The 18,415-nt window shown below is 47.3% G+C and overlaps 1 protein-coding gene across 6 annotated transcripts in view; it reads left to right on the top strand.

The window, feature by feature from the left end:
* LOC139541295 (protein furry homolog-like) overlaps nt 1-18,415 on the top strand; it is an 82,618-nt gene that overhangs the window by 47,422 nt on the left and 16,781 nt on the right. For 4 of the 6 annotated variants that reach the window (XM_071345794.1, XM_071345797.1, XM_071345795.1 and 1 more), the window contains 30 exons: nt 141-198; nt 308-399; nt 526-698; nt 793-953; nt 1,051-1,161; nt 1,407-1,561; nt 1,676-1,775; nt 1,882-2,050; nt 2,249-2,514; nt 2,600-2,740; nt 2,839-3,010; nt 3,237-3,324; nt 3,396-3,508; nt 3,607-3,757; nt 3,838-3,941; nt 4,102-4,284; nt 4,510-4,711; nt 5,024-5,145; nt 5,349-5,536; nt 5,798-5,892; nt 6,056-6,672; nt 6,856-7,124; nt 7,344-7,484; nt 9,920-10,120; nt 10,473-10,634; nt 10,729-10,803; nt 10,949-11,125; nt 11,818-12,030; nt 14,487-14,657; nt 17,834-18,183. In XM_071345794.1, coding sequence (XP_071201895.1) covers nt 141-198; nt 308-399; nt 526-698; nt 793-953; nt 1,051-1,161; nt 1,407-1,561; nt 1,676-1,775; nt 1,882-2,050; nt 2,249-2,514; nt 2,600-2,740; nt 2,839-3,010; nt 3,237-3,324; nt 3,396-3,508; nt 3,607-3,757; nt 3,838-3,941; nt 4,102-4,284; nt 4,510-4,711; nt 5,024-5,145; nt 5,349-5,536; nt 5,798-5,892; nt 6,056-6,672; nt 6,856-7,124; nt 7,344-7,484; nt 9,920-10,120; nt 10,473-10,634; nt 10,729-10,803; nt 10,949-11,125; nt 11,818-12,030; nt 14,487-14,657; nt 17,834-18,183 — 5,220 coding nt within the window. Of the gene's footprint in view, nt 1-140; nt 199-307; nt 400-525; nt 699-792; nt 954-1,050; nt 1,162-1,406; nt 1,562-1,675; nt 1,776-1,881; nt 2,051-2,248; nt 2,515-2,599; nt 2,741-2,838; nt 3,011-3,236; nt 3,325-3,395; nt 3,509-3,606; nt 3,758-3,837; nt 3,942-4,101; nt 4,285-4,509; nt 4,712-5,023; nt 5,146-5,348; nt 5,537-5,797; nt 5,893-6,055; nt 6,685-6,855; nt 7,125-7,343; nt 7,485-9,919; nt 10,121-10,472; nt 10,635-10,728; nt 10,828-10,948; nt 11,126-11,817; nt 12,031-14,486; nt 14,658-17,833; nt 18,184-18,415 lie in introns of all 6 variants that reach the window. The other 2 variants (XM_071345793.1, XM_071345792.1) reach the window with 2 other exon arrangements.

Below are 18,415 nucleotides of genomic sequence, written 5' to 3'. Positions count from 1 at the left end.
TTACCTGGTTGAATTTGCAAATGTTGATATTGCCTAGTTTAGGGTTATTTGGTTAGTAGGTACAGTATGTAATGGGTAAGTAAGTGTGTGTGGGCATGTATGAGTGTTTGTCCAGTAGTTTACCTTCTATTGTCTTTCAGAGAGTTGATAGAGGAACTGAACCCCATCATTAAGGAGGCTCTGGAGAGGAGACCTGAGGTGGGTGCAGCTCACTGACCCCTCGCATCTGTCATGTATCTAACATCAAAACACTGTACTACCTACAACACTCGCCCTGCTCAGTAGTAACTCTTCTCCTCTGTTGCAGAACATGAAGCGACGCAGGCGTCGTGACATCTTGAGGGTCCAGCTGGTCCGGATCTTTGAGCTGCTGGCTGATGCTGGTGTCATCAGTCAGACGTCAGTGGAAACCAGGCCAGATGCCCTAATAGAGATAGAACTACATATGGTTATAGAGTATAGTATCCTAGTAAAGAATCATGGACCTTCCATCTTTGAATTTACTGACCCCTATCGTGTGTGCAGGGCGAGTGGAGGTCTGGATGGGGAGAGTCACTCTCTGAACTCAGTGCTGTTGGAGTATGTGGATCTGACGAGACAGCTGCTGGAGGCTGAGAATGACAAAGACTCAGACACACTGAAGGACATCCGCTGCCATTTCAGTGCTCTGGTGGCCAACATCATTCAGAACGTCCCAGGTACCACATACACACACACACTACAAATTGTAAAAGTCTGTATATGTGTGTGTTGTCAGTATTTGTTAGACATCTCTGTGTGTATTCCCACCAGTGCACCAGAGGAGGACTATCTTCCCTCAGCAGTCTCTAAGACACAGTCTGTTCATGTTGTTCAGCCACTGGGCCGGGCCCTTTAGCATCATGTTCACTCCACTGGACCGGTACAGTGACCGCAACATGCAGATCAACCGACACCAGTACTGTGCTCTCAAGGTACAACCAGCTGGTCACACACACTCTAAACACTATACACACTTCTGAGTCAGGACGTGGTAAATGTTTGTCTACTGTGGGTGTGTTTACTTTGTAGGCCATGTCTGCAGTGTTGTGCTGTGGTCCAGTGGCTGATAACGTTGGCCTTTCCTCTGATGGTTATCTCTACAAGTGGCTGGACAACATCCTGGACTCTCAGGACAGGAAGGTAAGAGCCCTTATACACTGCAGCCTCACTGCTGCGCTTAAACTATCCCTTTATTACCAGCTACTGTCCTTCATCTGCACTGATTTGATCGTAAAACAGTAAGACTAAACTTTCACGGTTTAATTATTTAGTGGTGCGGATGAAAGAAAGGAAATGGCTTGACTGTTGAGGTGCCTGACTGAGTGCAGTGTATATTGAGGGCTTGTGCTGATGGTCCCTGATGGTGTCTTGGTCTCCCCCTGCAGGTGCACCAGTTGGGCTGTGAGGCGGTGATGCTGCTGTTGGAGCTGAACCCAGACCAGAGTAACCTGATGTTCTGGGCTGTGGACCGCTGTTACACTGGCTCACGGCGCGTGGCTGCCGGCTGCTTCAGGGCCATCGCCAACGTCTTTCACAACAGGCACGTCCAGATTAATTTATCCGATTTTATAGTGCGTGTTTGTTTTTCTGTGTATTAACTGAAATGCTGTAATCCATAATCTTCTAATGTGATTGATTATCGTATGGTCTACAGGGATTACCAGTTTGACACTGTGGTGCTGCTGAATCTGATCCTGTTCAAGGCGGCTGATTCATCCAGAGATATCTATGAGGTGGCCATGCAGCTGCTGCAGGTTCGTGTGACACATTCCTGGACACCATGTTTATTTACTGCTCTGTGTCAGCTGGTTTTAGTCCAGTATGTACTTAATGCGATTTTTCTCTGTGGTTGTTCCCCAGATCTTGGAGCCCAAGCTCTTCCGTTACGCTCATAAACTGGAGATCCAGAGAACAGATGGGATCCTGAGCCCTCCCTCCCCGCTGCCACACCTCTACTCTGTCTCCTACTACCAGCTGTCTGAGGAGCTGGCCAGGACATACCCAGAGCTCACCCTGCCCATCTTCTCAGGTCTGCATTGTTACACATCACACACTTTCACATAGTCATCTGTCTCATTAGGCTAATCTTAAATGCCATCCTGGTTCAAGTAGTCCTCTATAAGGGGAATGGTCTGTCATTTGAGATTCTGGTCTGTAGCCATATCTTTGGCATTTAGTACAGATTTGACTGTTATTGATGTGGTGACTGTGCTGTTTTCTACCCCAGAGGTGAGCCAGCGTATCCAGACAGCACACCCTGGTGGTCGCCAGGTGATGCTGCACTACCTCCTGCCCTGGATGAACAACGTGGAGCTGGTGGACTTCAAGCCATCGCCACGGCGACATGAGGAGACCCCCATCTGTGAGGATGAGGAGGACGCCCACGAGCGTGATATGATGGTCAACAGCCGCCGTTGGCTCCGAGGGGAGGGCTGGGGCTCCCCGCACGCCACCACCATGGTGCTCAACAACCTCATGTTCATGACTGCCAAGGTACGACCGCAACCTACCACACACACAAAATTTACTCTGCTGCTGATAAATGATAGTTTGAACTGTATTGCTCTTGTGTATGCAGTACGGGGATGAGTTTGCGTGGTCAGAGATGGAAAACGTGTGGACCACTCTGGCAGACAGCTGGCCAAAGAACCTGAAGATCATCCTGCACTTCCTCATCAGCATGTCAGGGGTCAACAGTGAGCCCAGCTTCCTGCCCTATGTAAGTCCAGTTTACACACACTATCCTTTCTCCCTCACACACCTCACAATTATTCAGTCATCTGAAATGTTTGTAAAAATGTGTGTGTGTTCCCTCAGGTGAAGCGGGTGGTGGTGTACCTGGGCAGGGATAAGACTATGCAGCTGCTGGAGGAGCTGATGTGTGAGCTGGACCTGACAGACCCAGTGAGCTCTGCTGTCACTCACATGGACAACCCTCCCTACTACCGCATCACCTCCAGCTACAAGATCCCCTCCGTCACCTCAGCAGGTATATATCACACTGTCCACTGTCTTCTGTACATGTACCTCCTCTATTTTATAGCCTACTGTCCTGTGATACAAAACACAGATGCTTGATGTTTCTAGGGTACTTATTCCCCCATCTACTTCCTCATGGACTTGTGGATTGTATGTATGATGTCATAACATTGTCATGTTCCTCCTAAACCTTGTTGCCATAGTTCCTAGATGCCTTTCCCCATCTCTGTCCACAGGAACCACCTCCAGCAGTAACACCATGGTGCCAGGACCCGACGCTCACCATGACAGCAGCAAGAACAAAGACCCCAACATGGACGACAGGTATGAGATCACACACAGATACAGACCGACCGACCTGTGAGACTACAGCTGTCTCTCTCTGTTGTCTGCAGTTCCACCCATCTGGACATCTACAGTGGTCTGAACAGCAACCTGAACCGTCAGCACCACCGCCTGGAGTCTCGCTACAGCAGCAGCTCTGGAGGATCCTATGAGGAGGAGAAGGGTAAGAGACCCTCCACCCAGCCATACTACTCTACTTTCTGCTTTATACTTACACACATCCATGTTGCCACAGGTGTGATAATCCCCTGTTTTCTCCAGGTGACTCCATGCCGCTGTATGCTAACTGGCGTCTGAAGGTGATGGACCACAACCGTCCCGAGCCCCTCCCCTTTCCTCCGACAGGGGGCTGCTGGTCCCCTCTGGTGGACTACCTGCCAGAGACCAACACCCCTGGAGTACCCATTCACAGGTAACCCCTACCCCCCTCCACTTGACCTGTCTGTATGACCTCTTCCCTGACCCAGCTGACTCTCGTGTGGTGTATCTCAGGTGTAACATAGCTGTCATCCTACTGACTGACCTCATAGTGGACCATGGGGTCAAAGTGGAGTGGAGCGCCTACCTTCACCTCCTGCTGCACTCCATCTTCATAGGTAACTAACCTCTCACCTCTATACAGCTGGCTGATTTCAACTTGAGTGATGTATACTTGTCCTTAGACACTTAATTTGCAGGCAAAACAAACTCTTCATTTGCCAGTGTTAATGTTTATGGAATAGATTTTTCATATCAGTCCTTTGTTTTTCCTACCAGGGTTTGACCACCAGCACCCTGAGGTCTACGAGCACTGCAAACGCCTACTGCTTCACCTGCTGGTCGTCCAGGGAACTAACAGCAGCGTTCAATCCCTGGCCTCTGTGCTACTGCGCAACCGAGAGTACAACGACCCCAAGGTGCTGACGGTGAAGCCACCGCCCCACGACTTCAACCTCACAGGTCAGTAACGATCTGAGTAGCTTAACTAAAGAGCAGAAATATCCCTTTGCCTAATTCTGTATTGCCCAATAAGATCAGGAGGGGGCAGCAGAGATCCATGTCCTCATTTGCTCTCCTGTCTTTACAGATCACTATGTGAAATCTCATAGTTTATTTCAAGTTTATAGTGATTCGCCAGCCATGAATCGCTGTTCTCATGCGCTTGTGTGTGTGTTACTCATGCAGGAATGTGTGACGTTGTGCCAGACTATCAGCCGTCTCCTATGACCGACTCAGGCCTGAGCTCCAGCTCCACGTCGTCCAGCATCAGCTTGGGTACAGGAGGAACCCCCCTGCCTCACCTCACCCCCACCCTAATTAACGAGGTGGACGTCATCGCCGAGCAGGATGAGAAGGTCAAGGCCCTCATCGAGTTTGTCACCTCCAGGTGAGTATCCGAGCCTGCATGCACTTAGAAATGGATGTATTCTGTTTTTACTGTATGTGGAAGTCTGTGTCATAGCTGTATATATCAGTTATTTGTCTCATGTGATGTACCCTCATGACTAACTTCGTCTAATCCATGTATCTGGTCTCACGCTTGCAGCCATGTCTGAAAGGATGGGGTATTTCTCAATTGCATGTGTTTGCGTGTGCCAATACAATTTTTTTTTTACATTTTGGGATGAGAATATCAGAGTTGGATGATGATAGGTCTGACTTCCCTAGTTTCCTGTCCTGATTCTGTCTTGTCCTGCAGGAAGCGGGGGCCCCTGTGGAACCATGAGGACGTGTCACCCAAGAACCCCAACATAAAGAGTGCTGACCAGCTGTGTGTGTTCCTCAGACATGTAGTGACAGTCTTCAAACAGTCCCAGTCAGGTCAGTGTGTTTTTAATGCTGTTCCTTATCTCCTTCTACTGTACGGTCTTTCAACAACTGACTGTCCTGTCCACATTTGTTAGCACTCCACTAAAATATATTTCTATTCACCATTGTTGATTAGCATGAAATATCTCTATTCTTATGTGTCTGTAACATCTCTGAATTTTGATATTAAATATATCTGTGTGTTTGTTAATCAGGTTTCCAGCTGGAGCAGTTGCTGAGTGAGGTAGCGCTGCAGACTGCTCTGTCGTGCTCGTCTCGTCACTATGCAGGGCGCTCCTTCCAGATCTTCAGGGCTCTCAAACAACCCCTCACAGCCGCCACGCTCTCTGATGTCCTCTCACGTCTTGTAGAGACAGTGGGCGACCCTGGAGAGGAGGCACAGGTGAGCTACACCCCCACCTGTATCACGACAGCCCAAAGGACATATTTAAAGGAGGTTATCTGCTCTATTACTGTTATCACTAACTTCTGATCTCAGATCAGAGTGTCGCAGTTTGAACAGACACTATGCTCCAGAGGGGTCAGCCACTCTGACCTGGGATCAGTGTGGATCAGCAGATCTGTTACGAAGCAGCAGCCACTGGGTACTGCAGTATCAGGGGTCCATCTGTCTGGGTGGTTGACCTCAGCTCCTCTGTCTCAGGGCTTTGTTATCGAGCTGCTGCTGACTCTGGAGTCAGGGATTGACACTCTCGCTGACACCGTAAAGAATTATGACCTCCTCACTGCCTTGGCAAAGTAAGCACTGACCAATTCAATATCTGATATCCATGCTCGTCTTCTACGCTTTCTCTGAGTCAACACAATCGTGCATTCACACTTTCTCAACACACACATCTTTGAGACTGTCTAAAACCCAGTACTAGTGAAATAACTCAGATTGTAATTTCTTATCCTGCAGGGCTTCTGCCCACGAGCACCTGCTAGGGGCTAAGTTTGCAGCCAATAGGAAGAGCACGGGCCAGCTGAACCTGAGTAGTGGGGGTCTGTTCCACCACGGTCACTACCCCCACAGCCACGCCCGCAGCAACTCCCTCCGTGCCAGCCTCATGGGCGAACGCAAGGGCGACCGTCGCCGCAGCAACACCCTAGATATCGCAGATCGGCTGGGTGGCAGCCATGGCAACCTAGCCCGAACGCAGAGCTTGTCATCATTGCGGGAGGGTGGAGGAGGGGGTCCTGGGGGGGAGGCCATCCCTCCTGTGGACCCCACCAACCTGATGGCCACGGTGTTCTGGATAGCGGCCTCCCTCCTGGAGTCGGACTATGAGTTTGAGTACATGCTGGCCCTGCGGCTGCTCAACAAGCTACTGGGCCAGCTGCCCCTGGAGAACGCAGACAGCAGAGAGAGGCTGGAAACAGTGCAGGCCAAGCTGAAATGGTACAGCTTCCCTGGTCTACTGCAGCTCTTCCTCAAGGGCTTCACCTCAGCCTCCACCCAGGAGCTCACCATCCACCTGCTCAACAAGCTCATCAGCGTCTCCCGCCACACACTGGTCGACCCCTCCCAGGTGGCAGGTAAGAGAGCAGGTATTGACCTTATTGCTTTTTATCTAGCACAAGTTCCTGGCTTCATGCTTGGTAAATCCTAATCCTCCCTAGGACTTGCTGGGGCTTGCTTATGGGTCTAGACCTGTTTCTCTTCCTGTGTTAGCTCAGGAGATCGAGATCCTGATGTCGTCTGTTGCCATCTCCTTGTAGGTTTTCCTCTAAACATCCTGTGCCTGCTGCCTCACCTCATCCAGCACTTTGACAGCCCCACTCCGTTCTGCAAGGAGACGGCTGATAAGATAGCCAAGGTGTGTGCCGAGGAGAAGTCAGCCACCCTGTCTAACCTGGCCCACATGATGAGCCTGTACAGCACACACAGCTACTCCAGAGACTGCGCCAACTGGATCAACGTGGTGTGTCGTTACCTACACGACGCCTTTGCTGAGATCACCTTCAATCTGGTCACATACCTGGCTGAGGTAAGCACTCGCAACACCAGCCTTCATAGAAGTAATGAGGAGAATCAAAGCTGCCAACTTATTTGCATAGTCAGTCCACGGCCTCTGGTTAATTTACAGTAGCTTGTTTTTGTTATTATGACAGGTCAGCAGTGTTAATTACTGATAAGCAGATGTCCAACATCCAACCCATGATGGCAGTTGAGAGCCTATTACTAAACCTTCCCCTCTCACCCTCAGTTGCTGGAGAAGGGCCTACCCAGCATGCAGCAGTCCCTGCTACAGATCATCTATAGCCTGCTGAGTCACATTGACCTGTCTGCTGCGCCCATTAAACAGTTCAACCTGGAGATCATGAAGATCATCAGCAAATATGTCCAGGTGAGACCTGGTTTCTCTTTTTACAATTCAGCTCAGCACTGACGGCCTCTCATCTCTAAGAGGATTGAGAGAGAAAATAATAAATGGGAATTGGCTGATACAGAAATAAAGCTGTCTGACACAGTATGGCTGTCACGTTGCTCATTCATTTCAGCAGATGGAGCCTTTGGTGTGTGTGAGAAAGCCAGAATGACTCCCTCTACAGAGCACTTGAAGAATAGTATATTAAAGCAGGTCATGGATCTAAGACCATTTGGATGCAGCCAGCCAGCCAGTTAATAATGTAGCCTTTTACGAGCTCTGACCACTGGGCTCTTCAGTCGCAGCTAGCCTAACTACCACTCCTACCCTTCCCCACCCAGCCTCAGGAAAATTCTCCACTTACCAACTTCCACCGCAGTGGGTACTTTTGTACAAGTAGATTATTTCTTTAGTGTGTGTTTGAATAAAGACTTTTCAGTTTTTTCAAGGTTGCTTGTAAGGGATGGCCGCCTTGTCCGAGTAGGATCCAATACAGTATCATGTGTCACTGACTAGACAATGTGTTCCTTCACATCTGTGGATAGGCTTAGAATCAGATAGTTTAAGGTGAAAGACAATACATTTCTTAAGGTAGGAAACACCTCCACGCTGATCCTCAACACAGAGCCCCCACAAGGGTGCATGCTCAGCCCCCTCCTGTACGCCCTGTTCACCCATGACTGCGTGGCCACGCACGCCTCCCACTCAATCATCAAGTATGCAAACGATGCAACAGTCGTAGGCCAGATCACCAACAATGACGAGACACCACCTCCCTGTAGGCTGAGGTCCCTGGGAGAGTGGCGCCAGGAAATAACCTCTCACTCAACATCAACAAGGAGCTGATCGTGGACTTCAGGAAACAAGGAGCACGGAGCACGCCTCTATCCACATCGACGGGACCGCAGTGGAAAGCTTCAAGTTCCTCGGCGTACACATCACTGATGATCTGAAATGGTCCATCCACACAGACAGTGTGCTGAAGAAGGCGCAACAGCGCGAAATTTGGCTTGTCGCCTAAAACCCTCAAACTTTTACAGATGCACAATAGAGAGCATCCTGTTGGGCTGTATCACCGCCTGGTATGGCAACTGCACTGCCCAAAACCGCAGGGCTCTCCAGAGGGTGGTGGGGTCTGCCCAGGGGTAAACTACCTGCCCTCCAGGACACCTACAGCCCCCGATGTCACAGGAAGGCCAAAAAAGGACATCAACCACCTGAGCCACGACCTGTTTACCCCGCTATCATCCAGAAGGCGTGGTCAGTACAGGTGCATCAAAGCTGGGACCGAGAAATTGAAAAACAGCTTCCCAACTCAAGGCCATCAGACTGTTAAAATAGCCATCACTAGCTGGCTTCCACTCGGTTACGTAACCCTGCACCCTAGAGGCTGCTGCTCTATATACGTAGACTTGGAATCACTGGCCACTTTAATAATGTTTACAAAATGCTTTACTCATCTCTTATGTATTTTAGTCAGAGCAATGTCGGAGTGGCATTATCTAATATTTATATATTTCTTAATTCCATTCTTTTACATGTGTATGTATTGTTAGATATTACTGCACTGTTAGAGCTATAAACACAATGTTACGAATCCCTTTGAATCTACAGTCTAGGGGGGATGGCAACATAACTTATGCAAATTATAACAGTGAAAAAGTAACAGCGAGAACAAATAACCACAGACAACTTAAAATCTACCGTCAAACACTCGGTAAAGGGTGAGCGGGAAAAGGGGCTGAGCTGGACACAAGGATAGAAATAATAAGTATTCAAAAACACCCCTAAGCTAGTCTACCTGCTTCAACAACAGCTAGCTAACTAACCAAAAATACAGTGTGTGGTCCGCCCAGTTCTAACTAGTGTTCTTAGACAAAGTATTCCTACGGGTAGTGTATGCCCATGGGCGATTTGTCTAGGTACCCCCTTTCCAACCATCAAACAAACAGTCAAACACCATAACAAACCAATACTCACAGCATAACGGACAAAGTGACATGTAGTTGCTAAACCAAACGAGAGATCTACAGAGAGATTGCATGACAGAGATTGAGCTCATGAGAAAACAACTGACAGGGTTTTAAACCAAGGGAAAGGGATTGTGATAGGGTAATGGAAACAGGAGCAGGTGTCTTCTGATTAGTGACTGATTGGGGAATGATTATTTCCACCTGTGAGGGGAGAAGGAGAGAAAAGAAATAAACACACAGGATACCTGTATCCGTAACACACAAGCATTTCACTACACCCGCAATAACATCTGCTAAATATGTCTATGTGACCAATAAAATTTGATTTAACCTTCCCTAGAACGGAGGTGTGCTTTTACCCCTTTCTAAAAGCATGAAATCCTGTCTTATTGACAATTGAACCAACGACACCTCTGTGTTTGGATCCTGTGTGTTCCCCAGAGCCCGTACTGGAAAGAGGCCCAGAACATCCTGAAGCTGGTGGTGTCTCGGTCGGCCAGCCTGGTGGTGCCAGACGAGGTGCAGCGCTCCTACAGCTCCGAGTCCTCTGGATCCCCAGAGATCGCCTTCACTCGCATCTTCAGCAACTTATCTAAAGAGCTGCCCGGCAAGACGCTGGACTTCCACTTTGACATCTCAGAGGTGAAGTCTTGCCTGCTCAATGTGTTTATAAACTCTAGTGCTTTGTTTTATGTTGTAACATGTCTTTGTATGAAACTTTATGTGCTGCTAGTTTAGGTCTCCCTTGTAAAATGTTTTTATTTCAACGAAACTAACATGGTAAAATACATGTTGAATACAATTTTTAAAACCTCTGTCCCGACTTCTGTCCTCTTGTCATCTTTTCGTCCTTCTCCGATTTCTTTTTTTAATCTTCTATTTTTCACTCTTTCCATTTTTCTTTCAGTCACCTTTTACCTTTAGCCCTACCTTTTTAAACAAAATTATCACATCTGTACAATCTAGATTAACTGGTGTAACCTTTAACCCCCAGACGCCCATCATAGGGCATAAGTACGGGGACCAGCGCACAGCTGCAGGGCGGAATGGGAAGCCGCAGGTCATTGCTGTGACCCGGAGCACATCCTCCACCTCTTCTGGATCCAACTCCAATGGCCTGGTGCCTGTCAGCTGGAAGAGGCCTCAACTCTCTCAGGTACTTACAGCCAATGGATATGTTACAATGAGGTTTGATATGTTTAAATGTCTTTATTTGTTTGTTAATATTTAATTGTGTCGTCTTATTTCAGAGGAGAACCAGAGAGAAGCTCATGAACGTTCTTTCTCTGTGTGGTCCCGAGTCTGGCATTCCCAAGAATCCTTCTGTAAGACACTTGGCATGTCAAACTGTGAGCGAGCATGACTAGTGATTAGTGATCTACTTCAACAGAATATATCCCAGCCATCCCTCCATGTGTTTATTGAACCCATTTATCATAACTGTTATATCTTTCTCTGTGTGTGTTTTAGGTGGTGTTTTCGTCCAACGAGGACCTGGACTCAGGTGACCAGCAGACCAGTCTGATCCCCACGGTGGAGGAGGTGGTGAGGGAGGAGGATATGCAGGGAGAAGATGCAGGAAGTGAGCAGCAGTTTGGAGTCTTCAAGGACTTTGATTTCCTGGATGTGGAGCTGGAGGATGCTGAGGTGAGGGGTGATTCACTCTACAGTAGGAGCAGCCATCTGTATACACACACTTTTTAATGTCTTGTATAGGATCATTTACAATTGTCTCTCTGCTATTACACCATCATTTCAGATCATGTTGTTGATTGGTGCCAAATGTTTTCATTCAGTGTGTGTGCTGAAGTACGTCTGAGCTTGTGTCTTAACATCTGTGTGTTTGTACTGGTCTTGGTATGACTTTTCTTCCATGTTGTCCTGTAACTGTCCCTACTAGTCTTTCTAACCCACTTGTTACCTTTCCTCTTTTCCCGCCACAAGGAGTTCCAGGTACGTTTGGGCCAGAAAGAGCTTTTTAAAGCTGCCATCCTAAGTGCCCTGGTGTCCCTCTGTCAGTCATGTGATTGTTGTCACCCTGTAGAAGCACCTGTTTTGTCAGTCTAGAAACAGACAGCCAATGAAGCATGCCACAAATACTTTTTTGGGTTCATGATCAATATAGTGTGCGCGTGAAGTGATTAGGTCAAGAAGCCTGAAAGAATAGGTGTCATCTCCTCCACTTCCCATTACTGCAGATGTCATGTGTTAGTGGCATACATGGTTGTTTCCTTGTGTTTGGTCTTGTGCTGTTGTGATTCATCCACATTTTCTCAGCTATCTCAAACTTCAGTTAGTTCTACTGGTATCTGACTGCTGTTTCCTTGGGTGTCCTACAGGGGGAGAGCATGGACAACTTCAACTGGGGCGTGCGTCGGCGCTCCCTGGACAGCATGGACAAGGGGGAGGGAGACGGGGACACGCCGTCCCTGCAGGAGTGCCAGTACACCGGGAGCACGCCCAGCCTCAACCTCACCAACCAGGAGGACACGGACGAGTCGTCTGAGGAGGAGGTACTGAGCGCTAGCCAGATTCTCACCCGCTCTGGCCTAGTAAGTCTCACCCAACACAAGGGTGGCCCTGTCCCCCGCCCGCCCCATGCTCCTCACACAGCCCACTGGCATTGTGCGTGTGTGTCCGCCCGCTCACTGAGCAGCGCTACTGCAGAGCTACTACTGTGCCTGGTATGGGCAGGGGCTAGACACTTGCTTCCGCTGTTAACGGTCACTATTTCACTCCCTGCCCCCCTTCACCCCCAATCCTAGACCTGCTACCCTAATTTTATTCCTTACCCACATACCAGTACCCCTTCCCCCATAAGATTGTTTTTTAGGTAAGTAAAGTACAGACCCAAACTTTACTACTGAAAATCAGTCCAGTTCAGGTTTCTGATGTGTTTAGGTCAGACAACTCATTCACATACACTATAACAGATATGTTTAGGTCGGACAACTCATTCACATACACTATAACAGATATGTTTAGGTCGGACAACTCATTCACATACACTATAAATGATATGTTTAGGTCAGACAACTCATTCACATACACTATAACAGATATGTTTAGGTCGGACAACTCATTCACATACACTATAAATGATATGTTTAGGTCAGACAACTCATTCACATACACTATAACTGATATGTTTAGGTCGGACAACTCATTCACATACACTATAAATGATATGTTTAGGTCAGACAACTCATTCACATACACTATAACTGATATGTTTAGGTCAGACAACTCATTCACATACACTATAACTGATATGTTTAGGTCAGACAACTCATTCACATACACTATAAATGATATGTTTAGGTCAGACAACTCATTCACATACACTATAACTGATATGTTTAGGTCAGACAACTCATTCACATACACTATAAATGATATGTTTAGGTCAGACAACTCATTCACATACACTATAAATGATATGTTTAGGTCAGACAACTCATTCACATACACTATAAATGATATGTTTAGGTCAGACAACTCATTCACATACACTATAACTGATATGTTTAGGTCAGACAACTCATTCACATACACTATAAATGATATGTTTAGGTCAGACAACTCATTCACATACACTATAAATGATATGTTTAGGTCAGACAACTCATTCACATACACTATAAATGATATGTTTAGGTCAGACAACTCATTCACATACACTATAAATGATATGTTTAGGTCAGACAACTCATTCACATACACTATAAATTATATGTTTAGGTCAGACAACTCATTCACATACACTATAACTGATATGTTTAGGTCAGACAACTCATTCACATACACTATAAATGATATGTTTAGGTCAGACAACTCATTCACATACACTATAACTGATATGTTTAGGTCAGACAACTCATTCACATACACTATAAATGATATGTTTAGGTCAGACAACTCATTCACATACACTATAAATGATATGTTTAGGTCAGACAACTCATTCACATACACTATAAATGATATGTTTAGGTCAGACAACTCATTCACATACACTATAACTGATATGTTTAGGTCAGACAACTCATTCACATACACTATAAATGATATGTTTAGGTCAGACAACTCATTCACATACACTATAAATTATATGTTTAGGTCAGACAACTCATTCACATACACTATAACTGATATGTTTAGGTCGGACAACTCATTCACATACACTATAACTGGGAGATTAGCTACATAAAGATTAAACTGAAAGGAGTCCATAGCGTGACATGTCAGTGAAACGGATTTAGTCAAGTTACAACTGGCATCAAATTAACAGCATGTTCCTTTGTGAGCATGATCCCAATAACCCAAACCTCTGGCTGCCTTTCTCGAACTCCTCTTTGCTTTGCACTAAATGGCTAGTCAGCCAATCTTCCCAAGCTGTTATTCTAGAGCTGTCTATGCTCTCCTCTGCTCTTGATTGTGCTCTGTGCGAGTGAGAATGCCTCTAGTGACCCAAAGACTTGAACATGTTTAGCTTCAGAGACATATCTGTATTAACTTTTAAACAATGCTACTATGAGCATGCAGCATGTAATTTGCAGGCAGAATGATCAAATAACAAAGAGATATTGTAATAATGTCTGGAATATAGCATGTTTTTAGAACGTCTTATTCTAAACAAAACTAAACAGCACACTAGCAGATATCCTGGAGATGCAGAGGACCAGATAACATGGAGATATTTAATTAGGGGGTTTCATTTGTATTCACTATCTACGTATCGGTCAAAAGTTTGGACACACCTACTCATTCCAGGGTTTTTATTTATTTTTACATTGTAGAATAATAGTGAAGACATCAAAACTATGAAATAACACATATGGAATCATGTATTAACCAAAAAAGTGTTAAACAAATCAAAATATATTTGAGATTCTTCAAAGTAGCCACCCTTTGCCTTGACATTTTGGTCCACTCTTGACAGATACTGTAGTTCTAAATGGAGAAGTTGAACCATGTTTTTTATTCTCTCTCCCTCCCCTCACTTCAGATGAACTGTGACTCTGCTATGGACGATGCCACGTCCAATCATGTGGACTCTCTGCAGCAGTCCCAGGAGTCGTCCAGCAGTGCCCTGTCAGAGGAGACCACGGCCCTGCTGCCCCACCTGAACAGCCCTGCACTGGAGATGGACTGCTCTGACTCCATCCAGCTGCCTGAGGTGTGACCAATCGGGACAACAAAATTGTGGTGCTCCGGCTCTTTCTGGCTCCTTATTCTCCTCTTTAAACCTCGTTTTACCTCTGCAGCGCTCTCTGTCTCGCTCATGTTTCACACAGAGTTGGCGGCAGCCTCCTCTCTCTGTCTCCTGTAGGGAGAGAGCTGTACCTGGTGTGCAGTAGGGGGCACTCTCTCTGTTCACATCTCCCTCCATCTCTTTCTCTCCACTTGTCGTGCTGCTCTGGGTGTGTGGGCGCTGTGGTGGGCTAGCTTTTGCTCCTCTGATTGGCTGGTTTGTGGGGCTTAAATGTGTGATTGGGGGAGAGATTGTCGATGCTCACCTCAGGCCAGGCGAAACGTCACCTCTCAATTTGGAACCTGAACACTCAACTGAACTCACTGTTAAATGACTGAGCACTGGGCACCAGCGTCCTACTCTGCGTGGCAGACCCATGTGTGAGTATGAGCTAGTTAAGTCCGCTCCATTAGAGAGCATTGTGAAGCAACACAGAGACATGCATTAGATTAAACCAGTGAGCACAGTTAACCGGGTAAACCATACTAACATGCAGTCACTAACAGCTTCCATTATTATCCATTATCTACCACTACTAACCTGTGTAACCATGGTGAGGATGCACTCTTGCTCAACAAGTCTTCCACACAATGTATAGTTCTGTCTAGGTTTTGTATTGATAGTTTATGCTGCTCATGTTTGTCCCCGGAGACCCGATTTTGAATTGATTGTCTCATACACAGTGACACAGGACCTACTCCTGGTGATTGTCTCATACACAGTGACACAGGACCTACTCCTGGTGATTGTCTCATACACAGTGACACAGGACCTACTCCTGGTGATTGTCTCATACACAGTGACACAGGACCTACTCCTGGTGATTGTCTCATACACAGTGACACAGGACCTACTCCTGGTGATTGTCTCATACACAGTGACACAGGACCTACTCCTGGTGATTGTCTCATACACAGTGACACAGGACCTACTCCTGGTGATTGTCTCATACACAGTGACACAGGACCTACTCCTGGTGATTGTCTCATACACAGTGACACAGGACCTACTCCTGGTGATTGTGTGAACGAAACTGAGACGGGGAATGTTCATTGGGGGCCGTTCTGTGAGAAATAACACCCTGTCTTTTCCCCAGTAATGTGAATGAAGCTTCCGTATGAGCTCATTCCTGTCCCTTCTTACACCTATTATCTCAATATCAGCCCAAGGACATCTCCCCATCACAGGCCCAGGTCTTAGTGTAATGAGCCCCGGATAAAACCATTAATACTATTACTCATCCCTCCACAACGGCCCAGACGTCCACCCACTCCTAACAGTGTTCCGTAATATAGCCACCGGGACGCACTGGCAGCCTGCCACACTCTCCTTAATGCATTAGACTCTTAAATAGAGGAAAGACAATTTCAATTAGATGTTCTAGATTCCCCATGTACTCCTCCCCCTGTACTCCCCACTCCTGTACTCCCCACTCCTCCCCCTGTACTCCCCACTCCTCCCCCTGTACTCCCCACTCCTCCCCCTATACTCCCCACTCCTCCCCCTGTACTCCCCACTCCTGCACTCCTCCCCCTGTACTCCTGCACTCCTCCCCCTGTACTCCAGCACTCCTCCCCCTGTACTCTTGCACTCCTCTCCCTGTACTCCTGCACTCCTCCCCCTGTACTCCTGCACTCCTCCCCCTGTACTCCTGCACTCCTCCCCCTGTACTCCTGCACTCCTCCCCCTGTACTCCTGCACTCCTCCCCCTGTACTCCTGCACTCCTCCCCCTGTACTCCTGCACTCCTGCACTCCTCCCCCTGTACTCCTGCACTCCTCCCCCTGTACTCCTGCACTCCTCCCCCTGTACTCCTGCACTCCTCCCCCTGTACTCCCCACTCCTCCCCCTGTACTCCTGCACTCCTCCCCCTGTACTCCTGCACTCCTCCCCCTGTACTCCTGCACTCCTCCCCCTGTACTCCTGCACTCCTCCCCCTGTACTCCTGCACTCCTCCCCCTGTACTCCTGCACTCCTCCCCCTGTACTCCTGCACTCCTCCCCCTGTACTCCTGCACTCCTCCCCCTGTACTCCTGCACTCCTCCCCCTGTACTCCCCACTCCTCCCCCTGTACTCCCCTCTGTGGACGTGTCTCGCATGAACATTGTTGACTTGTTTCCTGTAATATGACTCACACCGTGGGCTAATGCAGATAACTGCCCTGTCACACAGCACAGCAGTCACTGATGTGGATTTATGTTCAACAGTTGTTTTTTTAACATTTGACAGTTTCCAGTATTACTGTGCTTAGCAGCTGGCTGCTACGTTTCTTACAACTGTAATTTACGATTAAACAAAACCTAGTCAAAACCTTTATATTGACCAAAATGATGTTTTTTTTCCACAAAGTTAACCTTCTCGTGTAGTCTTTTTCTTAACTACTCTAGTCATTCATTGTGATCCATAATTCAGTAGTTTGATCCATCCAAATGGCTTGGACTGCGTCAGAGTGCAACACATCTCATCTATCTGAAGGCCTTTTAGCTCTCTCAGCCTGTCGTCTGGTCACGTCAGTGTGTTATTACCCTGAGGGTCTCTCTCTTAATGGCAGGCCAGCTCCATAGATTGATATTGGCCCTTCTGTTTATTGATTTGCCTTTCTCTAGAGACACACAAACTTAGAGTATGAACTGTGAGGTGAATATCCATCTTTTAAATTATGCTGACCAAGACTCCCTCTTCTATAGTTAAGAATAATAGTGTATTCTTTAATGTTATATATTGAGGGAGCCAGTAATGTTTCTACTTCAGGCATAGATAAAGGTTAAGTAGATATTCTTAGGGAGATTCTTATAAGGGCTGTTGCTGTGGCAACCGTAAGGTCTCAATAGGAGTAATTTTGTGTGAGTAGTGTTCTAGTACAGTGGTTCTCAAACTTCTCCTCGGGGAGCACCAGCCATTCCATGCATTTGATCTATTCCCGAGCTAGCACACCTGATGTCAACTATATAGCAAGGCCTTGAATAGGTGAATCAGGTGAGCTAATTCATGGCTACAACAAAATTGTGAAACACCTGGGTGTCCCTGAGAGGTTTGAGAACCACTGTTTATACTATATTTTTAACTTGCTCCTGAACAACTCCTGCTGGCTGTGTTGTGCAGGATGGGGTCAGCATGACGGCGGCAGACGAGCTGAGCAGCAGTGTGAGCACAGACACAGGGTTTGGCAGCAGTGCCCCCGCACTGCCCCCGGACCCCCCTGAGCTGTTTGACCTCACAGACTCTCAGGACCCTCATGACAACCTGGACCCAGCCCCCCCTCGCCTGCCGGCCATAGACACCCCGCCGGGGTCCCTCTGTGAGGAGAGGGACTCCCCTACGACCCTGCCCCTGCTGCCCCCCATCCCAGACAGCCCCTGTGGCTCTGTGTGTGAGGAGGACGTGACGCTGGCGCTGAAGGAGCTGGATGAACGCTGTGAGGAGGAGGAGGCCGACTTCTCTGATATGTCCAGGTAAGACTGCTTTACTCTGCTAACTTTACTCTCCAATATCAGAGGACCTGTACCAGTGGCCAAAGGTGCAGTGGTTGTGGCCTCTAGTCAGATATCAGTTTGTATGTCTTCAGGTGTATAAATGATCCATTACGTATTGGCAGGTATACATTGATTGAGTCTCTAGATTGAAATTCTGGTCACATTTGCATACCTGTTTTCAGTTCATACTACTTCATGCATGTGGACAACC

Source organism: Salvelinus alpinus, chromosome 16 (genome assembly GCF_045679555.1).
Source record: "Salvelinus alpinus chromosome 16, SLU_Salpinus.1, whole genome shotgun sequence".
In the NCBI taxonomy this organism is placed as follows: domain Eukaryota; kingdom Metazoa; phylum Chordata; class Actinopteri; order Salmoniformes; family Salmonidae; genus Salvelinus; species Salvelinus alpinus.
The sequence above is the reverse complement of the archived record's forward strand: the minus strand, read 5'-3'. Positions and strand labels throughout refer to the sequence as shown.